Source organism: Giraffa tippelskirchi, chromosome 5 (genome assembly GCF_054371585.1).
Source record: "Giraffa tippelskirchi isolate mGirTip1 chromosome 5, T2T-mGirTip1v1.2.pri, whole genome shotgun sequence".
Lineage (NCBI taxonomy): Eukaryota > Metazoa > Chordata > Mammalia > Artiodactyla > Giraffidae > Giraffa > Giraffa tippelskirchi.
Window position 1 is genome coordinate 167,028,194 of NC_137279.1, and position 23,473 is coordinate 167,051,666.

Genomic DNA, 23,473 nt, shown 5'->3' on the forward strand with positions numbered 1-23,473 from the left:
TATGAACAAAGCTAGTGGAGGTGATGGAATTCCAGCTGAGCTATTTCAAATCCTAAGAGAAAATGGTGTGAAAGTGCTGCACTCAATGTGCCAGCAAATTTGGAAAACTCAGCAGTGGCCACAGGACTGGAAAAGGTCAGTTTTCATTCCAGTCCCAAAGAAAGAATGCCAAAGAATGTTCAAACTACCGCATAATTGCACTCATTTCACATGCTAGCAAGGTAATACTCAAAATCCTTCAAGCTAGGCTTCAACAGTATGTGAATCAAGAACTTCCAGATATACATGTTGGGTTTAGAAAAGGCAGAGGAACCAGAGATCAAATTGCCAAGATCTGCTGGATCACAGAAAAAGCATGAGAATTCCAGAAAAACATCTACTTCTGTTTCATTGACTATTCTAAAGCCTTTGACTGTGTGGATCACAACAAACTGGAAAATTCTTAAAGAGATGGGAATACTGGACCACCTTACCTGTCTCCTGAGTAATCTGGATGTGGGTCAAGAAGCAGCAGTTAGAACTAGGAACAATAAACTGGTTCCAAATTAGGAAAGGAGTACGTCAAGGCTGTATATTGTCACTCTGCTTATTTAACTTATGTGCAGAGTACATCATTTGAAATGCCAGGCTGGATAAAGCACAAGCTGGAATCAATATTGCTGAGAGAAATATCAATAACCTCAGATATGCTGATGACACCACTCTTATGGCAGAGAGTGAAGAGGAATTAAAGAGCCACTTGATGAAGGTGAAAGAGGAGAGTGAAAAAGCTGGCTTAAAACTCAACATTCAAAAAACTAAGATCATGACATCCGGTCCCATCACTTCATGGCAAATAGATGGGGAAACAACGGAAACAGTGACAGACTTTATTTTCTTGGGCTCCAATATCATTGCAGATGGTGATTGCAGCCATGAAATTAAAAGACGCTCGCTCCTTGGAAGAAAAGGTATGACAAACATAACATATTAAAAAGCAGAGACATTAATTTGCCAACAGAGGTCCTTATAGTCAAATCTATGGTTTTTCCAGTGGTCATGTATGGATGTGAGAGTTGAACCATAAAGAAGGCTGAGCGCTGAAGAATTGATGCTTTTGAACTGTGGTGTTGGAGAAGACTCTTGAGAGTCCCTTAGACAACATGGAGATCACACCAGTCAATTTCCTAAAGGAAATCAATCCTGAATATTCATTGGAAGGACTGATGCTGAAGCTCCAATAGTTTGGCCACCTGATTTGAAGAGCCGACTCATTGGAAAAGACCCTGATGCTGGGAAAGATTGAAGGCAGGGGAGAAGGGGACAACAGAGGATGAGATGGTTGGATGGCATCACTGACTCAATGGTCATGTGTTTGAGCAAACTCTGGGAGATGGTAATGGACAGGGAACCCTGGTGTACTGCAGTCCATGGGGTTGCAAAGAGTTAGATAGGACTTAGCGACTGAACAACAACAACAATCTGAACTTCTGGTCTTTTTCTTTTAAAGAGACAGCTGAAGAAGTTTTTGGGGAAATCTATCACTTTTTAAAAATTGACAACTAATCTTGATATGTAAAAAATCACTATATGGGCCAAAGGAAACATATCTCTGACTTTCATTTCATTATTCTTCTGGCTTCATAAGACCGCAAACAAAGAGATTGCAGAAGAAAAGTGATTTAGCTAAGCTCATGGATGTCAGATTTTAGAAGATTCTACTGTGTTTCAGATGTTGTCAACATTCAGATTAGTGTTTATTTATTCAACAAGTATTTATTGAATGACTCCCATATACTAAGCACTACCACAGAATCAAAGATGCAGAAACATTCTTGGGCCTGACCTTTTAGTGTGAGGCACACAAACGATGACAAGACAGTGTAACTATTAAAAGGAAGTCTGAATGAGTAGGATGATGCTTCATAATGAAAGGAGGAGTTTAAAGTTGGTCCTGTAAAGATGTGGAGCCATTAGAGAATTTGAATAGTTATAGTTTCATTAAATTAGCATTTTAGAAAGATCATTGTAGTTCTGAGTTGGGGGGATCCTGGGTCTGAGTAAATATGGATTAGTCATTACTTTAAATTGTTGTCATATCCCATCAAGTCATTACTTTAAATTGTTGTCATATCCCATCAATCAGAATTTGCCTTTAATTTGAGGAATAATTACAAAACTTAAAAGCACTGATCTTGGGACTTCCCTGGTGGTCCAGTGACTAGGACTGTGCTCCCAATTCAGGGGACCCGGGTTCAATCCCTGGTTGGGGAAGTAGATCCCACATGCTGCAATGAAGATCAAAGATCCTGAGGGTGGGAAAGTAGATCCCACATGCTGCAACGAAGATCAAAGATCCTGAGTGTGGGAACTAAGACTTGGCAAAGTCAAATAAATAAATATAATTTTTAAAAAAATATTAAAAAACAAAAACCCCCACCAGCTTTAATTTTTAAATTGATTCTTTAGCTATTTCTTATTGTCGTTTACCCTTAAAAAATCATGTAGTGAAAATTTGGTACTTATAAATGTTTAGTGTCTTATGCCAGTTTTATTAAAAAGATAGAATACTAGTATAATTTATTGTCTTTGTGCTTTGTGCTGGAGTGGCAGAAAGATGTTAGTTTTGTACAAGAGACTCTGTAATTGGTAGAGTTATAATTTTTGAAGATGCTGTTTATAGAACAGATGTGTAGATATCCTGGACAAGTTAATCACTGGTGTGACTTTTGTTAACTTGAAAGAACTCTGTGGAAAATGGGATAAGGTTAGCTCTCTGTACATTTTCACACTATAGATTTGATTTAGCCAAGTAATGGTTACAGTAAGAATATACAGTGAACTAGGGCATATACTAATGCAATAAAGTTGTTGCCATTTAAGAATAAAATATAAAATATAAGTTTGTTCAGTGCAGCTTAGAGTTGGAGAAATTGACCTTGAAGATGAAGATATCTGTTTAGGGTAAAAAACCAAGAGAGGCTGAACCAGTCTGACAGAAAAAGATGTATAAAGCTCCTTAAGTGGTCACCAAGTTGCAGTAGTAAAATCTGGGTGTTGAAATTGTAAACCTAGATGGAAACAATCTACTGAGCCTTGGTTAAATGAGTTAAGCAAAGAATTGAGATGTGTAAAATTTGAGAACCTCCACTCTGGCCTACTTTGATCAGATTGCCTCTTCTCAGCACTGGATCTGTTCTTTTACAGAAGAAACTGCATTTCAGACCCCCAAATCTAGCCAGATGCCTCGGCCTTCAATGCCATCATTAATTAAGACATCACTGTTCTCCTCAAAATTATCTACACCTGATGTTGCAAGTCCCCTGGCCACCCCATTTGGCTCTAGTGTAGTGAACCGGATGGCTGGAATTTTTGATGTAAACACAAGCTGTGGGTCACCTCAAAGTCCTCAGCTCACAAGAAGAGGGCCAAGATTATGGACTTCAGCTTCTGGTGAGGACCGTTTATTTTCTAAAATTTGAAATGTCATAGTTTCAGAAAATCATATAGCCTAAGTTTTTGCCTACTTGTTTTTTTTTTTTGTAGATCAGCAAATGACTGAATTTTCTAATCTTTCTCCATCTACCTCTGTTAGTGCTGAGGGTAAGACAGTGAGACAGCCCAATGTGATTTATTCATGGATTCAGAATAAACGTGAACAGGTAGGATGATATGGGTATAGGGTTTGTATTTACATATAGCATTGAGAACATCAAGGATCTCACATAAGTAAGCCATCAGGAATAAATAGAACTTTGGGGATGCTTCATGTATTAAATCGGGGAAGGCAATGGCAACCCACTCCAGTACTCTTGCCTGGAACATCCCATGGCTACAGTCCATGGGGTCTCTATGAGTCCGACACTACTGAAGCGACTTAGCAGCAGCTGCAGCATGTATTAAATTGACCCATATGAAATTACTAGTTATACAAATTACAAGTTCATATGGCTTAACCTAATGCAATGCCTTTGATCTGTGAATCCTTTCATTTAAGAGATATTTATTGACTTCTTCATATACACTGGGTGTGTTTTTAGATACTGGGAAAACAGCAAACAAAAGTCCCTGACTGTATGTTTACGTTCTAGTGAGGGCAGATAGCTGAGCAAGTACGGGTATCATAGTTCTGGGTGGTGAGATGAGGTAGCAGGCACCTGGAGCAGCTTGTCAGGCTTATTAGCTGTTGTAAAGACTGAAATTTTCTCTGAATGAGATGGATGACTACTGCATGGTTTTACCTACAAGAATGACATGATGTAACCTTACATTTTGAAAGTACTGCTGTGTTGAGACTAGATCCTCGGGGGGCAGGAGTGGAAGCAGAGAGACAGTAGTAAAGCTGTTAAAGTAATCTGGTGACCTGATGATGGTATCTGTGACCTGAGTGGTGGTGGTGGAGACTGTAAAATGTGATCAAAGTCGGGGTGTATTTTGAAGATAGGTATGATAGGATTTGCTTATGGTTTAGTTGTGGTGTGAAAGAACCAGTGTTGATTCTGAAGCTTTTGGCCCAAGGATCTGAAACAATGTAGTTGCAGTTTATTGAATTGCAATTTACTGATGATTCTGGAAAAGAGTTTGATAGAGACGAGGTAGGGAAATCATGAGTCTGATTTTAGACATAACAATTTTGAGATACTAGACAATCCAGTGAAAATACTGAATAAGATACTAGATATGTATCTGGAATCTAGGGGAAAGTCCAGGTTAGAATTGAAATTTTGGAAGTAATCAGAGCATGAAAGCCATGAGACTCCATGAAAACTTTTGGAGAGCGTAGATATAGAAGAAAAGAGAGGCAAAAACTGGAACCTTTTGATGACAAAGTCTGGGAGATGAGGAGGAATAGCAAAGGAGGCTGAGCACCCTTAAGGTGAAAAAGAACCAAGAAAAGGGTGTTTCAGACAGAAGTGTCAGATGCTGCTGAAAAGAAAAGATGCTGCTGTGTCTGAAAAGAAGCATAAGGTTCAAACTAAGAATGAACTGGTGTGCTAGGAATGTGGAGGTCATTGAGTCCTTGACAAGAGCTATTGGGTGGAGTAGTAGCAACGAACACCTGACTGGCATGGGTACCAGAGAGACTGGGAGAGGAATTGGAAGACACAGAGAAGCTAAATCTTTCAAGGAGGTTGACTGTAAGGGGACCAGAGAAATGGGCTAATAGCTGGGGGAAGTTGAGAGGTCAGGGAAGGGTTTTATTTTTTAAGATGGGAGAAATAACAACATGTTTGTTGATAGAATGCTCAGTTAATAGGGCAGAACTGAAGGCATTTTATAAAACTTCAGCATCACCTATGGCTCTATGTGTGTAAGTACTGCTATGTCATGAATTTACTTTCAAGTCAGTTGGGTTATGTAGCTTTTAACTTAATACTGAGAAAATTATTTTCCTTGTAAATGTCAACTAGTAGAAAACCACTTCTGTCTGAAGATCTTTTTGTTTTTTTGGTAGAGGAAACATGCTCTTTTTTGGCATTAATATTAAGAGGTTAAAGGGTAGGACAGTTGTAGAGAATTGAGAAAGAATATGGTTTTAGGAAATATCACCAGAACTACTTTTTGATTATGACAGGGCTCTAATTTGAGGGCTGGACATGTGTACATGGGAGTGCAGTTTAGATTAGACAGCCTGTCTTGGTTATCCAATTTATAGTACAAAGGTATTTACTTATGTGGTTTGCCTTACCTTTCTTTGTAAAGTGTGATGTGTTTCATTTAAGTTAGTGTCCAGAAGAACTTGGAAATGTGTAATATTATATTTGAGTAGAATTGAACTGTTCGTGTGGTAATTCTTCCCTTTTTTTCCATCTCAGCTTAAGAATTTCCTATCAAAACGAGTGCTGATAATGTATTTTTTCAGTAAGGTAAGAATATGTAGTTATAACATTGGGAGTGAGGGGAGAGGAAAAAATAAGAAATGAAGTAGCAAATAGGATTAGTTCAGTTCAGTCGCTCAGTCATGTCCGACTCTGCGACCTCATGAACTGCAGCACGCCAGGCCTCCCTGTCCATCACCAGCTGCCGGAGTTCACCCAAACCCATGTCCATTGAGGCAGTGATGCCATCCACCCACCTCATCCTCTGTTGTCCCCTTCTCCTCCTGCCCTCAGTCTTTCCCAGCATCAGGGTCTTTTCAGATGAGTCAGCTCTACGCATCAGGTGGCCAAAGTATAGGAGTTTTAGCTTCAACATCACTCCTTCCAATGAACACCCATGACTGATCTCCTTTAGGATGGACTGGTTGGTCTCCTTGCAGTCCAAGGGACTCTCAAGAATCTTCTCCAACACCACAGTTCAAAAGCATCAATTCTTCGGCACTCAGCTTTCTTTATAGTCCAACTCTCACATCCATACATGACTCCTGGAAAAACCACAGCCTTGACTAGACGGACCTTTGTTGACAAAGTAATGTCTCTGCTTTTTAATATGCTGTCTAGGTTGGTAATTCCTTTCCTTCCAAGGAGTAAGCGTCTTTTAATTTCATGGCTGCAATTAGACTCCTTAATATTTAGCTTGATCCTAGCAAGCCAAACAGCTTGGCATCATGCTTCACTAAACCTCCCTTTGTACAGTACCTGACCTAGACACACATCTCCCATCAGTGACTTCCCAAGGCTGGGCTCTAGTGGCCTTCTGGGTCTCTTGGCTGCAGGCAGCTTTGTGCCAAGATGTGGCCCCTTCCTGCAAAGTGAGCAAATCCATGGCGATCCTTCATGGCTCATTGTCCTGCTGACATCGTTGTGGCCAGTTTGGTGTTCAGAAGAGAGATAACTGGGTTAGGCTGCGGGTGTTAAACTGGTGTTGGATTAAGGTGGTAATTTAGGCCACAAACTAAATGACTTTACAGCTTGTCTCTCAGCTGCCCCAGCTGCTGTAGGAGAGTAAATCTCAGAGGTTGAAGCTAAAGATTCATTCCTGTTTTCACTGCTATAGCTGTTGTGTGTCAGTTAATCCTTTGATGAGGAAAACCTTTGCCCATGTGTAGGGGAAAGAATTTTTGTTTTAATTATTTTAATCTAGCTTCTCTTTTTTTTTTTTTTGCAGATACTGCATTATTAACTAATAGTGCACTCGTATTAATGCCTTTAAGTGAAAGTCTGTATTGGCCTGTATTCCTCATTTTATTCTTTGAGGATCCTACTCTAGTTGGGAGACAGATCTGAGTAACTCTGGTAGAATATAAATACATACAACAAAGAATCCTTTCAAGTTCTTGAAACTTTTTAACTGTGGTAGCAGGGAATATCCATGCAACTAGCAAGAATGTTCAGAGAAGGCAGTGGCATCCCACTCCAGTACTCTTGCCTGGAAAATCCCATGGACGGAGGAGCCTGGTAGGCTGCGGTCCATGGGGTCGCAAAGAGTCGAACACGACTGAGTGACTTCACTTTCACTTTTCACTTTCATGCATTGGAGAAGGAAATGGCAACCCACTCCAGTGTTCTTGCCTGGAGAATCCCAGGGACGGCGGAGCCTGGCGGGCTGCCGGCTATGGGGTCGCACAGAGTCGGATATGACTGACGTGACTTAGCAGCAGCAGCAAGAATGTTTGCCAGAAATAATCTCTAGGCTCTCCATTAGAGTCCTGGGAAAACCATCAGACCCCTGAGAAAGGTGTCTCGTCTTCTACCAAGAGAAAGAGGAGTTGTCTGAAGTTCTATTTCAGCTTTGTTTCAGAAGGATAGGAAGAAAACTTACCTTTTGTCTTTTGAGTGCCATCCTCCTTTCACTTGTTCAGTCGCTAAGTTGTGTCTGACTCTTTGCCACCCCCATGGATTGCAGCATGCCAGGCTTCCATGTCCTTCACTTTCTTCCGGAGTTTGCTCAAATTCATATCCATTGAGTTGGTGATGCCATCCAACCATCTCATCCTCTATCACACACTTCTCCTGCCCTCAATCTTTCCCAGCATCAGGGTCTTTACCAGTGAGTTGACTCTTAGCATCAGGTGGCCAAAGTATTGGAGCTTCAACATCAGTTCTTCCAGTGAATACTCAGGGTTGAGTTTTTAGGGTTGACTGGTTTGATCTCCTTGCTATCCAAGGGACTCTCAAGAGTCTTCTCTAGCACTACAATTTCAAAAGCATCAGTTCTTTGATGCTCAGCCTTCTTTATGGTCCAGCCCTGACATCTGTACATGACTACTGGAAAAACTGTCCCCTCATTTAATTCTGACAGCATTCCTGTGGTGTCTTTTTTGAGGCTCAGAGGGGTCAAGTAGCTAGCCTGAGGGCACATAGCCAGTAAGTGGCAGAGCAGAAGCTGAATGAGATCTCCTTTTTTCTTGGAAGTGAATGGCTCCCTTAGATTCTGATTTTGCAGGTGGATCTGCTGTGTGATAAGGAGTTGTAGACACCACTGCTTAACCTTGGGAAATGTAACATGCTATTGTTGTGAATGGGCTTCATTGGCTGTATTACGATAGCCACTTACACAGGCCAGTTGTTGTTCCACATCGCAATACCTTGCTGTATTAAAGACTATTGGGTGGTTTTTCTTTGTAGTGGGGTTGAGGGTAGACACTTTAGGAGAGGTAGTATGTGCTTACTTAGGCAATACTTTTTTTTTTTGTTTTAAAGCATTAGTAACCATTCTCTTTGGGCTTCCTTGGGGGCTCAGTGGTAAAGAATCTGCCTGCAATGCAGGTGACGCGAGTTCAATCCCTTGGAGAAGGAAATGGCAACCCACTCCAGTATTCTTGCCTAGAATATCCCATGGACAGAGGAGCCTGGTGGGCTACACTCCCTGAAGTCGCAAAGAGTTGGACACGACTGAGCAACTGAGCATGCATGCGGTCATTCTCTTGAATGATCTCTATGTTAATCCTCTGAGGTGGGTTGAGGGAATATAACTTATTTTAAGTGAGAAACTGAGGCACCTAGAGATTTAGATACTTGGCAGGGGTCACACAGTAAGCTGTAGCAGAATGCTTTATTGCAGTTAAATCATAATGTGTAAGAATTTCAGGTCTTAGCTCTTAAGAGGTAGCTGTGAATTTTTTATTATTTTAGTCTACATGATTGATTAGATGAAATGATCATTTCTGGGCAACTGACTTAAATGTTTTTGTCATATTTCAGCACCCAGAGGCCTCCATTCAGGCTGTGTTTTCAGATGCCCAAATGCATATTTGGGCATTAGAAGGTAAGTAGTCTCAGTGGGCTGCAGCAATGATTTATCTATTCGTTAAATATTGAGCTATTTAATGAAAGATCAATTCTGGACTTTGATCTCAATCTTTGAATTTTCAGATACATTTTTATGTGTTTGTTTTATACAGATAAATTTTTCTTATTTAGGTTTATTTTGATTTAGAGATTTTCCTTGTATATAAGTGGAGAAACTGAGCCTGGGGTTCTTGCATCTCTTTCTCTACTCAAAAAAATTGCAATTAATAGATTGTCTTTTTAACCATAACTTTATGTTGATGTAACTGGCTTAATATATTTAAACATATTTAGCTTAGGTTTAGTTGTTGAAGAACTATTTCTTTTCATCTTACAGATACCACCCTCTCAATGTTTAAATGATACTTCCTCAGAGAGGCCTTGCCTGACCACCCTATGAAAAGTATCCTTACTTTGTCCCCTTATCAGGCTTTGTTTTCTTAGCCTTTATTACTGCCAAACACAGTATTATTTAAAAAAACTTTTTTCTATTAGAACGTAAGTCAGACTCATCTTATTTAAGACTATTGCAGTTGAGCACCTTTTCCATCCCTTTTGCCTCTTTTTCTATTGTATTACTCCCTTTTTTATGTAGACTTTTATACATTCAGACTATTAATTCTTCCTCAAATAGATGTATTGCAAATGGATTTGGCTAATTTTGATTCACTTTTAACTTGTTTCTTCTTTTCCCCTCGAGGTCTTTCTCACTTAGTAGCAGCATCATTTACAGAAGATAGATTTGGCGTAGTCCAGACCACACTACCAGCTATTCTTAATACTTTGTTGACGCTGCAAGAGGTAGGCAATACATGGTTGGGTGGAAGTGGAGGTCCTGTCTTCTCCTCCTGCCTAGCTTTTTCAGTTTGTTTCTTACATTTCACATTGAGTAACAAAAAACATGTTGGAAGTCAAAATAATGGTACTGTTCTCACTGTCAGGTACTTACAATCTAAGACAGACTAGGAAGACAGACTTTTATTTCATTTATAAGTGTTAATTTTATTATAACAGAGAAGGTATATTAAACCTGTAGGACATACCTCTGGTATTAATCAGATTATTTAGGATATTAGAATTCTGTTCCGTACTATAGGTTTGCACCCTTACATAATTTGTAGCTCCTGAAAGTGACCTGTAGTTAAGTTACTTGTGTAAATAAGAAGTTACTTATCGACTAGAGGCTTAAGAAGATAGAGCTGGGACCAATGGATTCCTGCTACAAGGCTGGGTGCATAGTTTTAAACTAACAGGTCTTTTCAGTCCTAGGCTTAAAGGAAGAAAAATAAAATATATGCTTCTTGTTTTTCATTAAGCTGCCCTTCCTGACTTCATGTTGGATGATATGTTTTCATTGCCTTGTATTATTCTATGTCAGATGAGGTGTATAAACGCTGAGGGCTGGGGACGTTTAAAGGTAGGGGCTTGGGTGTACAGGTTTTCTGAAGGAAGTATTTCTGAACTAGGTTTGAGGGATAACAACTGGTGCGTCTTTGGGTCTTGGGAAGCAATTTAAGATAGAGAGAAAACAAGCTTCGCTCTTCCTTTTTTCAAATGTCAATTCATTTTACCTCTTAGAATGTTTTACCCATCAGAACCAGTGATTTTTTTCCTTCACTTTGTCCTCTTTGTGCCTACTTTCTCATGTATGTTATTTGACACACGTATATACCCATGGATAGCTTTATTATTTGGGTTCACTTCCCAACTACCTTACTGTAAAGAAAGAATTTTCTACTATTTCCACAACTTCTACTATTTGGCTATCTAACCACACATTAGGGTAACCATGATTATGGGTATATCATTGGTACTCATAGCATAGCTTTTTTTTTTAATCACTCTGGTTGTGTAGTTTAAAATAAAACAACAGTACAATGTTCCCTAGTCTACAGAATGGTTTCATATCATTGTTTTTTTGAACTTCAAGTCTATCTTGTGAAGTAAAGTGGAGATGTTTCGGCCCTGTCTTAACACACGAAAGGGGCTTGGTAGTGCAGTGGCTTACCTCACATCTCACACACGTCTTAGTGGCAGAGCTGGGACGTGAATGTGATCTCACTGCAGGGCATTAGCAGTGGAATAGACCTCAGGGAAAGCTGCAGATCCAGTCTCCGAACTTGTCTACCGTCTTCTGCTGGGTTTTTATTTTTACATAGGGTTTTCTTCAGAGAAAATGGCTCTACCTTTAGAACTGTAACTTTCAAACTTTTTAGACTATGATATGTAGTACATTAGACTCAGAATATAGAGGGGGGTGTGTGTGTGTGTAATAAATAAAAGATTCTTAGAACAGTGCCTATCTTTTACTTTGTGTTTCATTCTGTTTTCCACTCTATTTCATTTTTTGAAAAATGATGGTTGAAACAGTTGATTTCACAAGGATCACACTGCCCTAGAGGTATTCTGCACCAAAATTACTTTCTTCTCACTTCCTCACCATCAAAACTCGTAATTCTTCATAGTTGATTATGGCTAGGTATGATAAGGAAAGCAAATTTGTTTTTTGGTTTTAGTCATTCTTACCTTTGATTAAGAAGGTATGAATTACAGATTTGTTGAAGGCTCAAGCTCTTTTACTTTGAAATAGGAGCTGAATGGAAAGTACTTTTGAGGAGCAGAGGAGAAAGAGGCAAAGATATATTTTTGAGAGTTTGGGAAGGGGTAAATGGAACAAAACCCCCTCCTTGTGCAAGGCTTGTGGCATCTGTTCTCCCCAAGACAACATCATAGTCGCCCTTTTGGTCATGCTCTACAGTCATCAGATTTTGCAAACTACCTTGCAGTCTTTCTACCCCATATCCCAAGGTTGAGTGTCATGAGTGAGTCAGTGTCCACATGGATATTTAGCCTACACTTTGACTTTCTCACTGGTTTTTTTTTTTTTAAACTTTTTACTTTGTACTGGGGGATAACCGATTAACAAACAATGTTGTACTAGTTTCAGGTGAACAGCTAAGAGACTCAGCCATACATGTACATGTATCCATTCTCCCCCAAACTCCCCTCCCATCCAGGCTACCACACAACATTGGAACAGAGTTCCATGTGCTATACAGTAGGTCATTGTTGGTAATCCATTTTAACTATAGCAATGTGTACGTGTCCATCTCAAACTCCCTAATTCTCCCTTCCCCTTCCCCTTCTCTTTGGGCAACCATAAGCTCATTTTCAAAGTCTCTTGAATCTCTGTTTTGTCAGTAAGTTTATTTGTATCACTTCATTTTAGATTCCACGTATAAGGGATGTCATATGATATTTCTTCTCTTTCTGACTTACTTCACAATAAGTAAGTCTCTAGTTCCATCCATATTGCTGCAAATGGCATTATTTCATTCTTTTTAATGGCTGAGTAATGTTCCATTTATATATGTACCACATCTTCTTTATCCATTCCTCTGTTGATGGACATTTAGGTTGCTTCCGTGTCTTGACTGTTGTAAAGAGTGCTGCAGTGAACACTGGGGGTGCATGTACCTTTTCGGATCATGTTATTCTCTGGATATGTGCCCAGGAGTGGGACTGCAGGGTCATATGGTAGCTCTGTTTTTAGTTTTTTAAGGAATCTATATGGTTCTCCAGAGTGGCTATACCAACTTACACTCCCACCTACAGTGTGGGAGGGTTCCTGTTTCTCCACACCCTTTCCAGCATTTAATGTTTGGATTTTTTGATGATAGCCATTGTGACTGGTGTGAGATGGTATCTCATTGTAGTTTTGATTTGCATTTCTCTAGTAATTAGCCGGGTTGAACATCTTTTCATGTACCTCTTGGCCATCTGTATGTCTTCTTTGAAGAAATGTCTATTTAGGTCTTCTGCCCATTTTTTGAGTGGGTTGTTTGTTTTGATGCTGTTAAGCATCATGAGCTGTTTGTAAATTTTGGAGACTAATCCCTTATTGGTCACATCATTTGCAAATGTTTTCTCCCAATCTGTAGGTTGTCTTTCATTTTGTTTATTGTTTCCTTTGCCATGCAAAAGCTTTTGAGTTTAAGTACATCCCATTTATTTATTTTTGTTTTTATTTCCATTATTCTGGGAGACAGATTGAAAAAATATTGCTGTGATTTATGTCAGAGTGTTCTGTCACCAGTCTTTTACACACGTATCAGTCTCAGCCTTTGACTCATCCAGGCTTCATCGGCCCATGTATTCTCCACCTCCAAAGCTTAAAACTCCAGGATTCTAGCCTCTAAGCCAGAGTCCTTGAATGGTTTTGTGCCAGAGATCCCTTTAGCAGTCTGATGAGGCCCATGGACTTTTTCCCAGAATAATGGGAAAAATAAATACATAAAATATAAAGTCTTTCAGATTAGAAAGGAAATCAGTTATATTAGAATATAATTCTGAAAGTATTAAGTTTGTGATACATTAATACATTAAATAACAAGGTCTATCAGTGGGTCTATGGAGAAGGAAATGGCAATCCACTCCAGTATTCTTGCCTGGAGAATTCTGTGGACAGAGGAGCCTGTCAGGCTATAGTCCATGCGGTCACAAAGGGTCAGACACAACTGAGTGACTGAGCATCAGTGGGTCTAACTCATCGTTTTGAAGTAACGATAAGATGAATGGTATTTAAAGATAATTACACTAGTGTGATGAAAATATTGATGATTTCTGTTGGTGGCAAAGTTAGAGGAACTACTAATGCTATTGTGATTTACTGTTTCATAATTGAAAGAATTGCTAAATTTTAATTAGAGCTTAGTAAATATAAACATGTCATTTTTAGCCCAAAGTTCATGGCCCCTGAATTCTATCCATAGATCTGAGGGAGCCCCTATCTCCCCCATGCACAGCCTTTTATGCCTTTGCTTCTTCTGTACACTCTCTTTGTCTTTGCTAATATTTTCATTTCCTTTGTATTTTAGCTTCCTCCTAGCTACACATACGTCTTTCCCTATCCAGGTTACACCTTATAGTCTATCGCTTCAGCCATTTTGTTACCAATTCCTTCACCTCCTAGTTGCCAGGTCCTTCAGTTGCACCCATGTGGCAAAACTCTTAGGGATCAATCCCATACTGACTGCCTACCCTTTCTCTTGCCCATCCCTCCTACTTCAGCCTCACTTCAGGCCCTTGGCATTCCTGACCTGAATGATTACTATGGCCTTTTGCTCCCGGGACTTAACAGGGACCCTTCATTCTGACTTTAGCCACTGTCCAGTTCTTCCCATAAGCCCTCTAGTCTCATAACCACCATGGACTATTCTATTCCTCCACCCCTGCCCCAAATATATTTTATTTTCTTAACCTAACTCTGACTCTATATGTGATGCCTCTTCTCTCCTTCTTTGCCTAGAACACATTTTTCTCGTTTTCTCTGGCTCCACCTGTAACCCCCATTTCATCATTTTATTACACTGCATTTTCATTGTCTGTTTACTTTTATTGTCTGTAGTCAGAGTAGGGGGCTTCCCTGGTGGCTCGACTGGTAAAGAATCTGCCTGCAATGCAGGAGACCCGGGTTTGATCCCTGGGTCAGGAAGATTCCCATGGAGAAGGAAATGGCAACCCACTCCAGTTATTTTTGCCTGGAGAATTCCATGGATAGAGGAGGCTGATGGGTTACAGTCCATGGGGTTACAACGAGTCAGACACGAGTAGAGTCAGAGACCTTGTCTTATTTCTGTATTCCTAGCATCTGGCCTGGTACCTGGCAAATAACAGGTACTTACTTATTAAATGCTTGTTGGATGACTGCTGGATAGCTTCATGGTTGGTTTGATGGGTGAAGGCTTCTGTTCTGGGTCCTGAATTAAATGACAGTTCTGGTGTAATGAGTTAATTATAATCGTCACAAGCCCCTTCATTTTGTAAGACAGGGATGTCATGTGACTCATATGAGTCCTGTTGTAGATTTTTAGCTTTATATTCTTTGATGTAGAAAGGATTCTTGCTCTTAATAACAAAAATAAGTTCTAAATATCTCTGTAATTTAAGGCAAGTTATAAAATACAGGCTTCTGGATTTACTAAGGAACAGTTGTGTGTGGGGCTTCCCAGTTGACTGAGTGATAAAGAATCTGCCTGCAATGCAGGGGACTCAGGTTTGATCCCTGGGTTGGGAAGATCCCCTGGAGTAGGAAATGGCAACCCGCTCCAGTATTCTTGCCTGGAAAATTCCGTGGACAGAGAAGCCTGGTGGGCTACAGTCCATGTTGTTGCAAACAGTTGGACACAACCGAGCACACACACATACACAAGGAACAATTATATGGAACTATTTTGTTCTTTTGCTTTACTTTTCACTGTCAATCACTTTAGCTATTTTACTGAATCATTAAAGACAAAATATGAAAGAAAAGGGGGAGCCTTTCATTCTTCAAACCATTCAGAGGGCAAGGAGTGGAGGGATGGATTATCCTAGGACAGTTTTTCCTAATAGTGGGTCAGGCCATCCTGGGAGATCCAAATATTACAATGGGTTCATGAATCCATACGTGCACTGCTGTCATCTGAATGACTAATGTTTGTCTGACAGAGTTATAGCTATTTTTTAGAGGTTTCTGTATACTGTTTTGGTTAACTGAAATACATATTCATTTAAAAGCATTATTGAGTTCATGGAATTATTTCCTACATTACTGGATGGAGAACAGTTACTGTCGCATGGAATTCCACTACATATCTATCTATCTAAGTGTGTGTGTGTATATATATATAGTCTTTAAAAAGGGTCCTTATATGTAAAAGGTTGGGGACCAAAATGCTAGAGTGTTTTTTTTAATTAAAAAAAATTTTTTTAAATTGTGTTAAAATACACATAATATAAAATTTAAAATAAACTTAACATTTTAGCTACCTTTTTGTGTATAGTTTTGTGTCATTAAGTACAGTCACATTGTTTAACCATCAACCACTTTTTCATCTTTGAAAGTATGTTTTAAACTTTTCAGAAAGCCTTCTAGTCTTTGAAGAGTCACTGTCACCTTGATGTAGGATATGAGCTCTATCATATTTTTTGCCAAATTTCGATATACTTGGAAATTCGAAGTTGACCTTTATACTATTCATATGTTCATTTATTCAATAAATATTAATTATCAAACCGTTCAGCGTGTGCTGAGATACAGAATAAGAAAAGACAAACATGGTTCCTGCCCTCTAGGAGCTTGAAAAATGAAAGTGGTAGTTGCTCAGACGTGTCCGACTCTTTGTAACCTCAAAGAGAAAGTCATACAAATAAGTAACAGAAAGTAAAACAGGAAGTATAATTATAATAAGTGCCACAATGTACAAAAATGCAGGGTGATTAAAGCACATAAAACAGGCAAGTCTAACTAGTCTTGTGAATAGGAGATTAAAAGGAAGGGTGTGAAGTCATGAATGGCTTCCCTTAGGAAGTGACACAGAAGTTAGAAGGAAGAACGAAGAGGAGGAAAGGAATGTTCTTGAGGGCCAGAACTCTTGAGTTTGAAGATCCAGATCCAGAGACCCTTGACCAGTATTCTTCCACAAGTCACACTGTTTGTTTTTGTTTCTCTAGAATCATATTTTTTATTTCTATATTTATTTGTATATATATAATTTATATATTATATAGTTTCAGTTTTTATGTTTTATTTCTCTAGAATCCAAAAGAAATGTTCTTTCTTTAATTTTTGTAAAAATCCCATAAAGTTAAAATAAAGCTTATTTTGCATGATTGAATCTCTCTCAAAAAGACTATATCTATTGGTATGAATTATTCAAGATCATGGTCAATAAATGGTCGAGTGAATTTGTAAACCAGGCTTTCACACCTCAAGTTCTTTCCTTTCTTCCATATCAGATCACTTCTGCAAGGGCTTGGTAGGACATGTATTTCTTAACCTCCTTTCTTAATACCGACTGTAGCAGGTTAGAAGAGCCAAAGTGTGAGATTTAGAGCCAAGCTACCTGTGTTTAAATCCTAGCTCATACTAAAGCACTCAGGGTGCCTAGCCCATGTTATTGTTGTGGTTGTTGTAGTCACTAAGTTGTGTCCGACCTCTTGTGACCACATGGACTGAAGCCCTCCAGGCTTCTCTGTCCGCAGGATTTCCCAGGCAAAAATACTGGAGTGGGTTGCAATTTCCTTCTCCAGGGGATCTTCCCGACCCAGGGATCGAACCCATGTCTTCTGCATTGCAGGCGGATTCTTTACCACTGTGCCACTTGGGAAACCCTAGCTTATGTTAAGCACTCAGCAAATTAGTTAGCTCTTATTACTTTGTTGTCAGTATTACCATGCTGTATGACAGAATTCTTGCACAGGAGAAAAGATTTTTAAAGATTAAAAAGAAAGTACTGCTGTCAATACCGTAAGCAAGTAGTCTGGGTGACAGTGTCAGACAGATGCCCAAGGCTCCACTGCTCTCTGAATGACTAGAGCAGTTTATTAAAAGCTTTGTGAGATCAGTATCTTCATTTATAAAATCAAAATAGTATCTTGCAGGAATATTATGAGGGTTAGAAGTAATATCTGTGAGGAGTATAACATGGTTCTTGGCAAGTATAATATATGCAATAAATAGCAGATACTATTATTATAAATAATTAAATGAAATGAAACAAGTGGTTATCAGACATGGCTTTGTTAGCTAATCATCTTATTATTTAAATGAGATAATATATATATATCACAATTAACTGAGTTCCTGACACACAATAACTGCAATCAGTAAACTTAGCTATCATTATCATCATCTGATATTGTTATTATCCTGTAGCAGTGGTTCTCAACCAGGGATGATTTTGTTCCCCAGGAGGTATTTGGTAGCGTCTGCAAACAGTTTGATTGTCACAATGGGGGATGCTACGGCATATGTAGTGTAGAGACCAGGGACGCTGCTGAACAGCCTACACTGCACAGGTCAGGCCCCACAGGAAAGAACCCCCCAGTCCAGAATGTCAGTGTACTCAGTTTGAGAAACTGATCTATAGTCATGATTTCCAGTAACAAAGTCCACTCTTATCCTTCACATTTGTTTGGGATTCTGGCTTTAGTGGAGCAGAACTCTTTTTAACTAGGTTATAAGTAGGATCCTTGAGACCAGGGACTTTCAAGGCTCTGCATGGCAGACTTTTGTTAACGACGTTGATAGATAAATACTCAGGAAAGAACAACTGGAGTTTTCTGTTATGTGGCCTTTGTGCATATACTACTGTGTATAAATATAAATGGGCAAAAAGTGCCTGTTTCCATAGTACAGCCCCTCTTTAGGCTTCTGTTAGGGCCGAAGTGAGGCCTTCATAGAATTTATTTTTCCCAGAGTGTATTTATATTGTTCAGTGGTGTGTTGTACTCACCACTTACTCTTTTCATTGTTTGGGATAATTCTTAACTAGATATTTGAGATTCCAGTTGTGTGATCTGAGTCTTAAGGGCAGGAACCAATGCATAAAATGAGTGCTCAGTAGATACTTGTTTAATCTCATAGATGATTAAGTGGACACTTCAGTTCTGGTAACCATGGGGCATATCATTAAATACTGTAAACCAATGTTCTCTAGGTTCAAGTTATTCATATACTGCTATCATAGTTTTTGCCTTAACTGTTGATTAGCATACACTATTGTCATAATTTTAGTCATATACCAACTAAATGAACTATTATTTACTTAGTATTTTAAGTTAAATTTATTTAGAAGGAAACAGTATCACTGTTGTAAAAGGAAAGCTAGTTTGACTTGCTGTGAATAGATATAGGTCTACTGTTCCTTATCTCAAACCCTCAAATTATTTCAAAATTTAGATATTTTAAGATTTTTCAAAATGTTACATGGTATACACAATCATACATTATATAACACTGCTGTTGCCATCTGAGGTAATAGTAGTAGTAGTAGTAAAGTCGCTAAGTTGTGTCCAACTCTTGCGACCCCATGGACTGGAGCCTGCCAGGCTCCTTTGTCCATGGGATTCTCCAGGCAAGAATACTGGAGTGGGTTGCCATTTCCTTCTCCAGGGGATCTGGTAGAAGCCCCTTAATCAGATACAGTAATGCTTTTCTCCAGTGAAATATCTGAATATTCATAGCAACTGGAATAAAGAATATAAATAAGCTATGTCAGCTTAGGTTAGGTTTTATTGTCAGATCAGGGCTTTTTGGATTTCAGTATTGAGGAGAAGACAATTAAAGAGAAAAGACAGTAATTTTAAGCTCTTCTTGCTGAAGTCCCTGAACCTGAAGCCTTCTTGTCCTTTTGTTGTGAAAGGAGATTAGAGAGGATTAGAAATGTGTTAAGGACACAACACCTCCATATGGAGACTTTTCTTCCCCAATGTAACTTTTATACATTAGGGTCTGTTGGACCCAATATAAGTTTTGGCATTTATTTTTTTGAGCTATTCCAATTATTTGCAAGGATTGATATTTTATGACTTTTATTCTTTCTTAGAGTTCTTTTAAAGAACAAAGAGAAAACAAAATTCGTTCCTTTACAATTACCCTTTCGACCCTTTTAAAATCTGAGATGTATTATGGAATCCTAGTGATTTTACGTTTCCAGTGTCTTGAAACAGTTTGCTATTTGATCATCCTAGAAATTATTTCATCATTACTCATCAGTTATTCCAATTGTGGTAAAAAGACCAGTAAGAAAACAGAAGAATGATGAAATCATATAGTATTGCATCATCTTTCAAGAAAAGGTATATAAATAGTCTGAACAAACATCTTTATAGTTTTTTTTAAGCTTTCAATGAATACAGTTGCTAATTCAGATTTAAAAGATTTTCCACCCATGATGGTAAAAAGGAGAAAATTGCCCATATGTTAAATAATTATTTAGATAAATCAGATGATACATGCAGAGACACAGCAGTCTAGAAATTTATATGATTCTTAAATGGATGCATGCTGAAGGTATACAAAGGTGTATTCAAAAGTGATTGGAAGGAAATAGTTGATGTTGAAATGAAAAGAAGTCACATGTAATAAAATAATTCTATATGTGATTGATCATTTCAGTTCATCTTTATAAACCTAAGAATGAAAATGTTTTGCACAGTTAGGATACAAAAAAATGGCTGAACTTTGCAACAAAATTGTGAACTGTCAAAAGTTTTTAGAAGTGTTGTGTTTTGATGGTGCAGATGCAAGAAAAAGAACCAGAAATAATGATAAGCTAGAGTCTGTTAGAGATATATCTTCTATTTGAAATCAATATTATAGGATGGATATGTTCCAGGTTTGTTCATGATAGCTGATAAGCAGCTAGTTGCATTCAAAACTCATTTCATACTTCAGATGTTTATATCTTCGAAACCTGGAAACTATGTTTATAATCTTATTTATATTGCTTTAAAGTTATTTCACATTATCCTGTCATTCTTATTTCTGTTAATTTTTTGTAAAAAGACTGTAAAAAGGGTCCACTGAATCCAGGTGAAAATGATGATGACTATTTTGCTGGTATACTGAGGGTTAATTAGGTTTATAAGAATATTGAAAAGGAAGTAATGTTTCCACCGTGATTCAGTGTTACTTAATGTTGCTTAAGTATGTCACTGAATACTGTCTCCCATACCGCCTAAAACTATCTCAAGCATGCCCCCGTCTTGGGCATCCCTCTTACAAGTTTCTGTTGAAAGAATAAGTTATTGGGCTTGCAGTTATTGTGACAGACTGAACACACGCATCAAATCTTGTTCCTTCCCCCTAAACTCTGCTAAACTGTAGTGAAAGTACTTTTAAAAAGACATAAATCCATAAATAGGAGACAACAGCAACAAAGTTTTCAAAGCTGGAGAGCAGTTGGTTGAGATAACTAACTTAGCAGAGTCTAAAGGCAAATGTGAAGGTGATAGTGGGGTGAGCACCGGGTACCTCTGGGACCAAGGCCTGAGGGACAGATACCAAAACAGGGAGGTTGTGTGAGAGCTGTTGAAACCCAGCTAGAGCCCTAGATTCTCCCAGGTGCTTCTCCATCATTCCAGAAGTTAGTTTCATCCTTTAGAGAGAGTGGAGCACTGGCTGTCTGGACTGGGAGAGTTCATAGTTGTAGGCACTCTACTAAAAGCTTAGGGTGTGCTCGATAGCTCTGTTACCTACTCAGCTTCCCTGATCACTGGGAACCAGGCCTTCCAGAGAGGGTGCTGGAAGATTCTTCTTTGGGAACTCTGATCAAACTAAGAAGAAAGACCTAAAGTTACTGAGTTGGGCACTCACCCTCTCCCCCCTCCCCCGAGAAAAGTCCATGCAGATCACCTATTGTGAAGCCTGTTCTCAGTAATCCCCAATCATGTACTCAAAGCTGTTATCAGTAATTTCTAGTACTCAGAGCTTTTGGTCCAGCTCTTTAGAAGGTCCTATTCTCAGTGATGAGCCAAGGATCAGTATGTTTTGAGGGAAGTCTTCAATACAGATGATAGAGACCAAGTGGAGTACAGAGAGAAAAGAACTCTAAAACAAAAATAAACCCCGAAATATAACAAAACCCACAAAAGTCCTCGGAAATAAAAGAGGGTATTGCATCCTGGAAACAAAAATAGAACATTGAAATAAAAAGGATCATTTAATTGACGTAAAAGAACTCTTGAAATTAAAAACATGATGGCAGAAATCATTTTACCTAGAGTCTTAAGTACTTTTTTGGTGCTTACATCCATAACTATAAATAATAGACTTATGCTATTGCTTCTTGTCACCTTAGGACATTATACTTGCTGCAGTAGATTAACAGTTATTCTTCTCAATCTTCTCTTCTCCCTTCTCTTAATATAGTTATAGCATTTAAAGGGGCTTCCCCGATAGCTCAGTTGGTAAAGAATCCACCTGCAATGCAGAAGACCCCGGTTTGACTCCTGGGTCAGGAAGATCTGCTGGAGAAGGGATAGACTACCCACTCCAATATTCTTGGGCTTCCCAGCATTTAAAATTATAATATTTACCTTTGGCTTTTAAAAGTTATACTTAAATCTCTTTCTTATATTGTCAAGTATGTAAATGAAATCAGTTTCACTTGTGAGTTCTCTCTCCCCACCTATTCTTGCACATAGATGCTTTATCATCTAGAATTGAAAAGGAAGATAAGCTAGTTTTGTAAATAACCTTACTTATGTAAAGTATAAAGTTTGACCTTTTTTTGGACTGAGATTCATAATAAAGGTATTCTTACCTGTCATGCATCGTAAGCAGAGTAGGACATCTGTGTTTCACTTCCCACTTTTGAATTTTCAAGGCTGTAAAAGTATATAACTGCTTTGTAGAGGGTGGGTGTGGACTTTTTCCTGTTAACTGCTGAAGTGGCAGAACCTTAACTGCACTGTTTTTCAAACCGTTTTGACTGTGATCCAAAATAAATAGTTTATTATATGTCTATGTGTTATCTCTGTATTTATCTATATGAATGAAATCTCTTTAATCCTTGCACTGAGTTGGCTTTTTTGATAGTCTGAACTAATGTGTTTCCTTTTTTTCTTGATATAGTCAGTTGACAAGTACTTCAAGCTTCCTCATGCTTCCAGTAAGCCACCTCGGATTTCAGGAAGTCTGGTGGACACTTCCTATAAAACATTAAGATTTGCGTTTAGAGCATCACTGAAAACAGCCATCTATAGGATAACTACCACATTTGGTGAACATCTGAAGTAAGTTTACCTGTTCTATTCACTTTTAAGAGTTCTGCTGAGAAACAGGCATGAGAATTAAGGCTCATAAATTGAAAGTGGTTTTTTGGGACCTTCTTGATTCCTACTGGGAAGTAACAGCTTAGATTTAGATTTAATATTTGCATTTTAAAAATTGGCCTATTGTATAAGCTTTGGGACCTTCTTTCAGATGGATAAAAAAAAGAGGATAGAAAGTTATAAAAGCAGCAAATGTAATTATATATTGTTTTCTTAAATTCCTAAAATAACCTTAAGGGAGAAAAAAGGCAAAATGAATACTCTCCAGAAAAGCATATTAAAAATAATTCTGTTATTACATCTTGGTTAGCAAACCAAGACTTGGGGTGAGCAGAGTATTCCATAAATGAGTCCTTGGTGCTTTGTGAATCATGCTGGAAAAACAGCAACAGATCATAACACCTTCAGAAATGGAACCAGAAAGAAAACCACAAATGCCAAGCCTGTGTATATTTAGTTTCATTGATGTTTACTGCTTTCTTTTCATGAAATAATCTAGCTAGGCAGTGTAAGGGATACTAGTTTACTAACTAAATTATGTTTATCATAATTGTAAATAAAGTTTAAAAGATATGAGATTGCTCTGTTTTTTTCTGCATGCAATTAATAGTTTAGAACTTCCTCAAACTAGCTGCTTTTAGAAACAGTAGTGTATTTCCTTTTACTTCCATAAGGCAAATACATAAAACATACTATATACATACATAAGGTAGCCACAGCAG

General features: G+C 38.4%; 1 protein-coding gene across 2 annotated transcripts in view; it reads left to right on the plus strand.

Annotated features, from left to right (window-relative positions):
• The window catches only part of NDC1 (NDC1 transmembrane nucleoporin), a 56,492-nt gene that overhangs the window by 27,207 nt on the left and 5,812 nt on the right, over window positions 1-23,473 (plus strand). For both annotated transcript variants that reach the window (XM_081485213.1, XM_081485214.1), the window contains exons 12-17: window positions 3,187-3,432; window positions 3,526-3,641; window positions 5,796-5,846; window positions 9,063-9,126; window positions 9,850-9,950; window positions 22,552-22,712. In XM_081485213.1, the coding sequence (XP_081341339.1) occupies window positions 3,187-3,432; window positions 3,526-3,641; window positions 5,796-5,846; window positions 9,063-9,126; window positions 9,850-9,950; window positions 22,552-22,712 (739 nt within the window). The remainder of the gene's footprint in view (window positions 1-3,186; window positions 3,433-3,525; window positions 3,642-5,795; window positions 5,847-9,062; window positions 9,127-9,849; window positions 9,951-22,551; window positions 22,713-23,473) is intronic.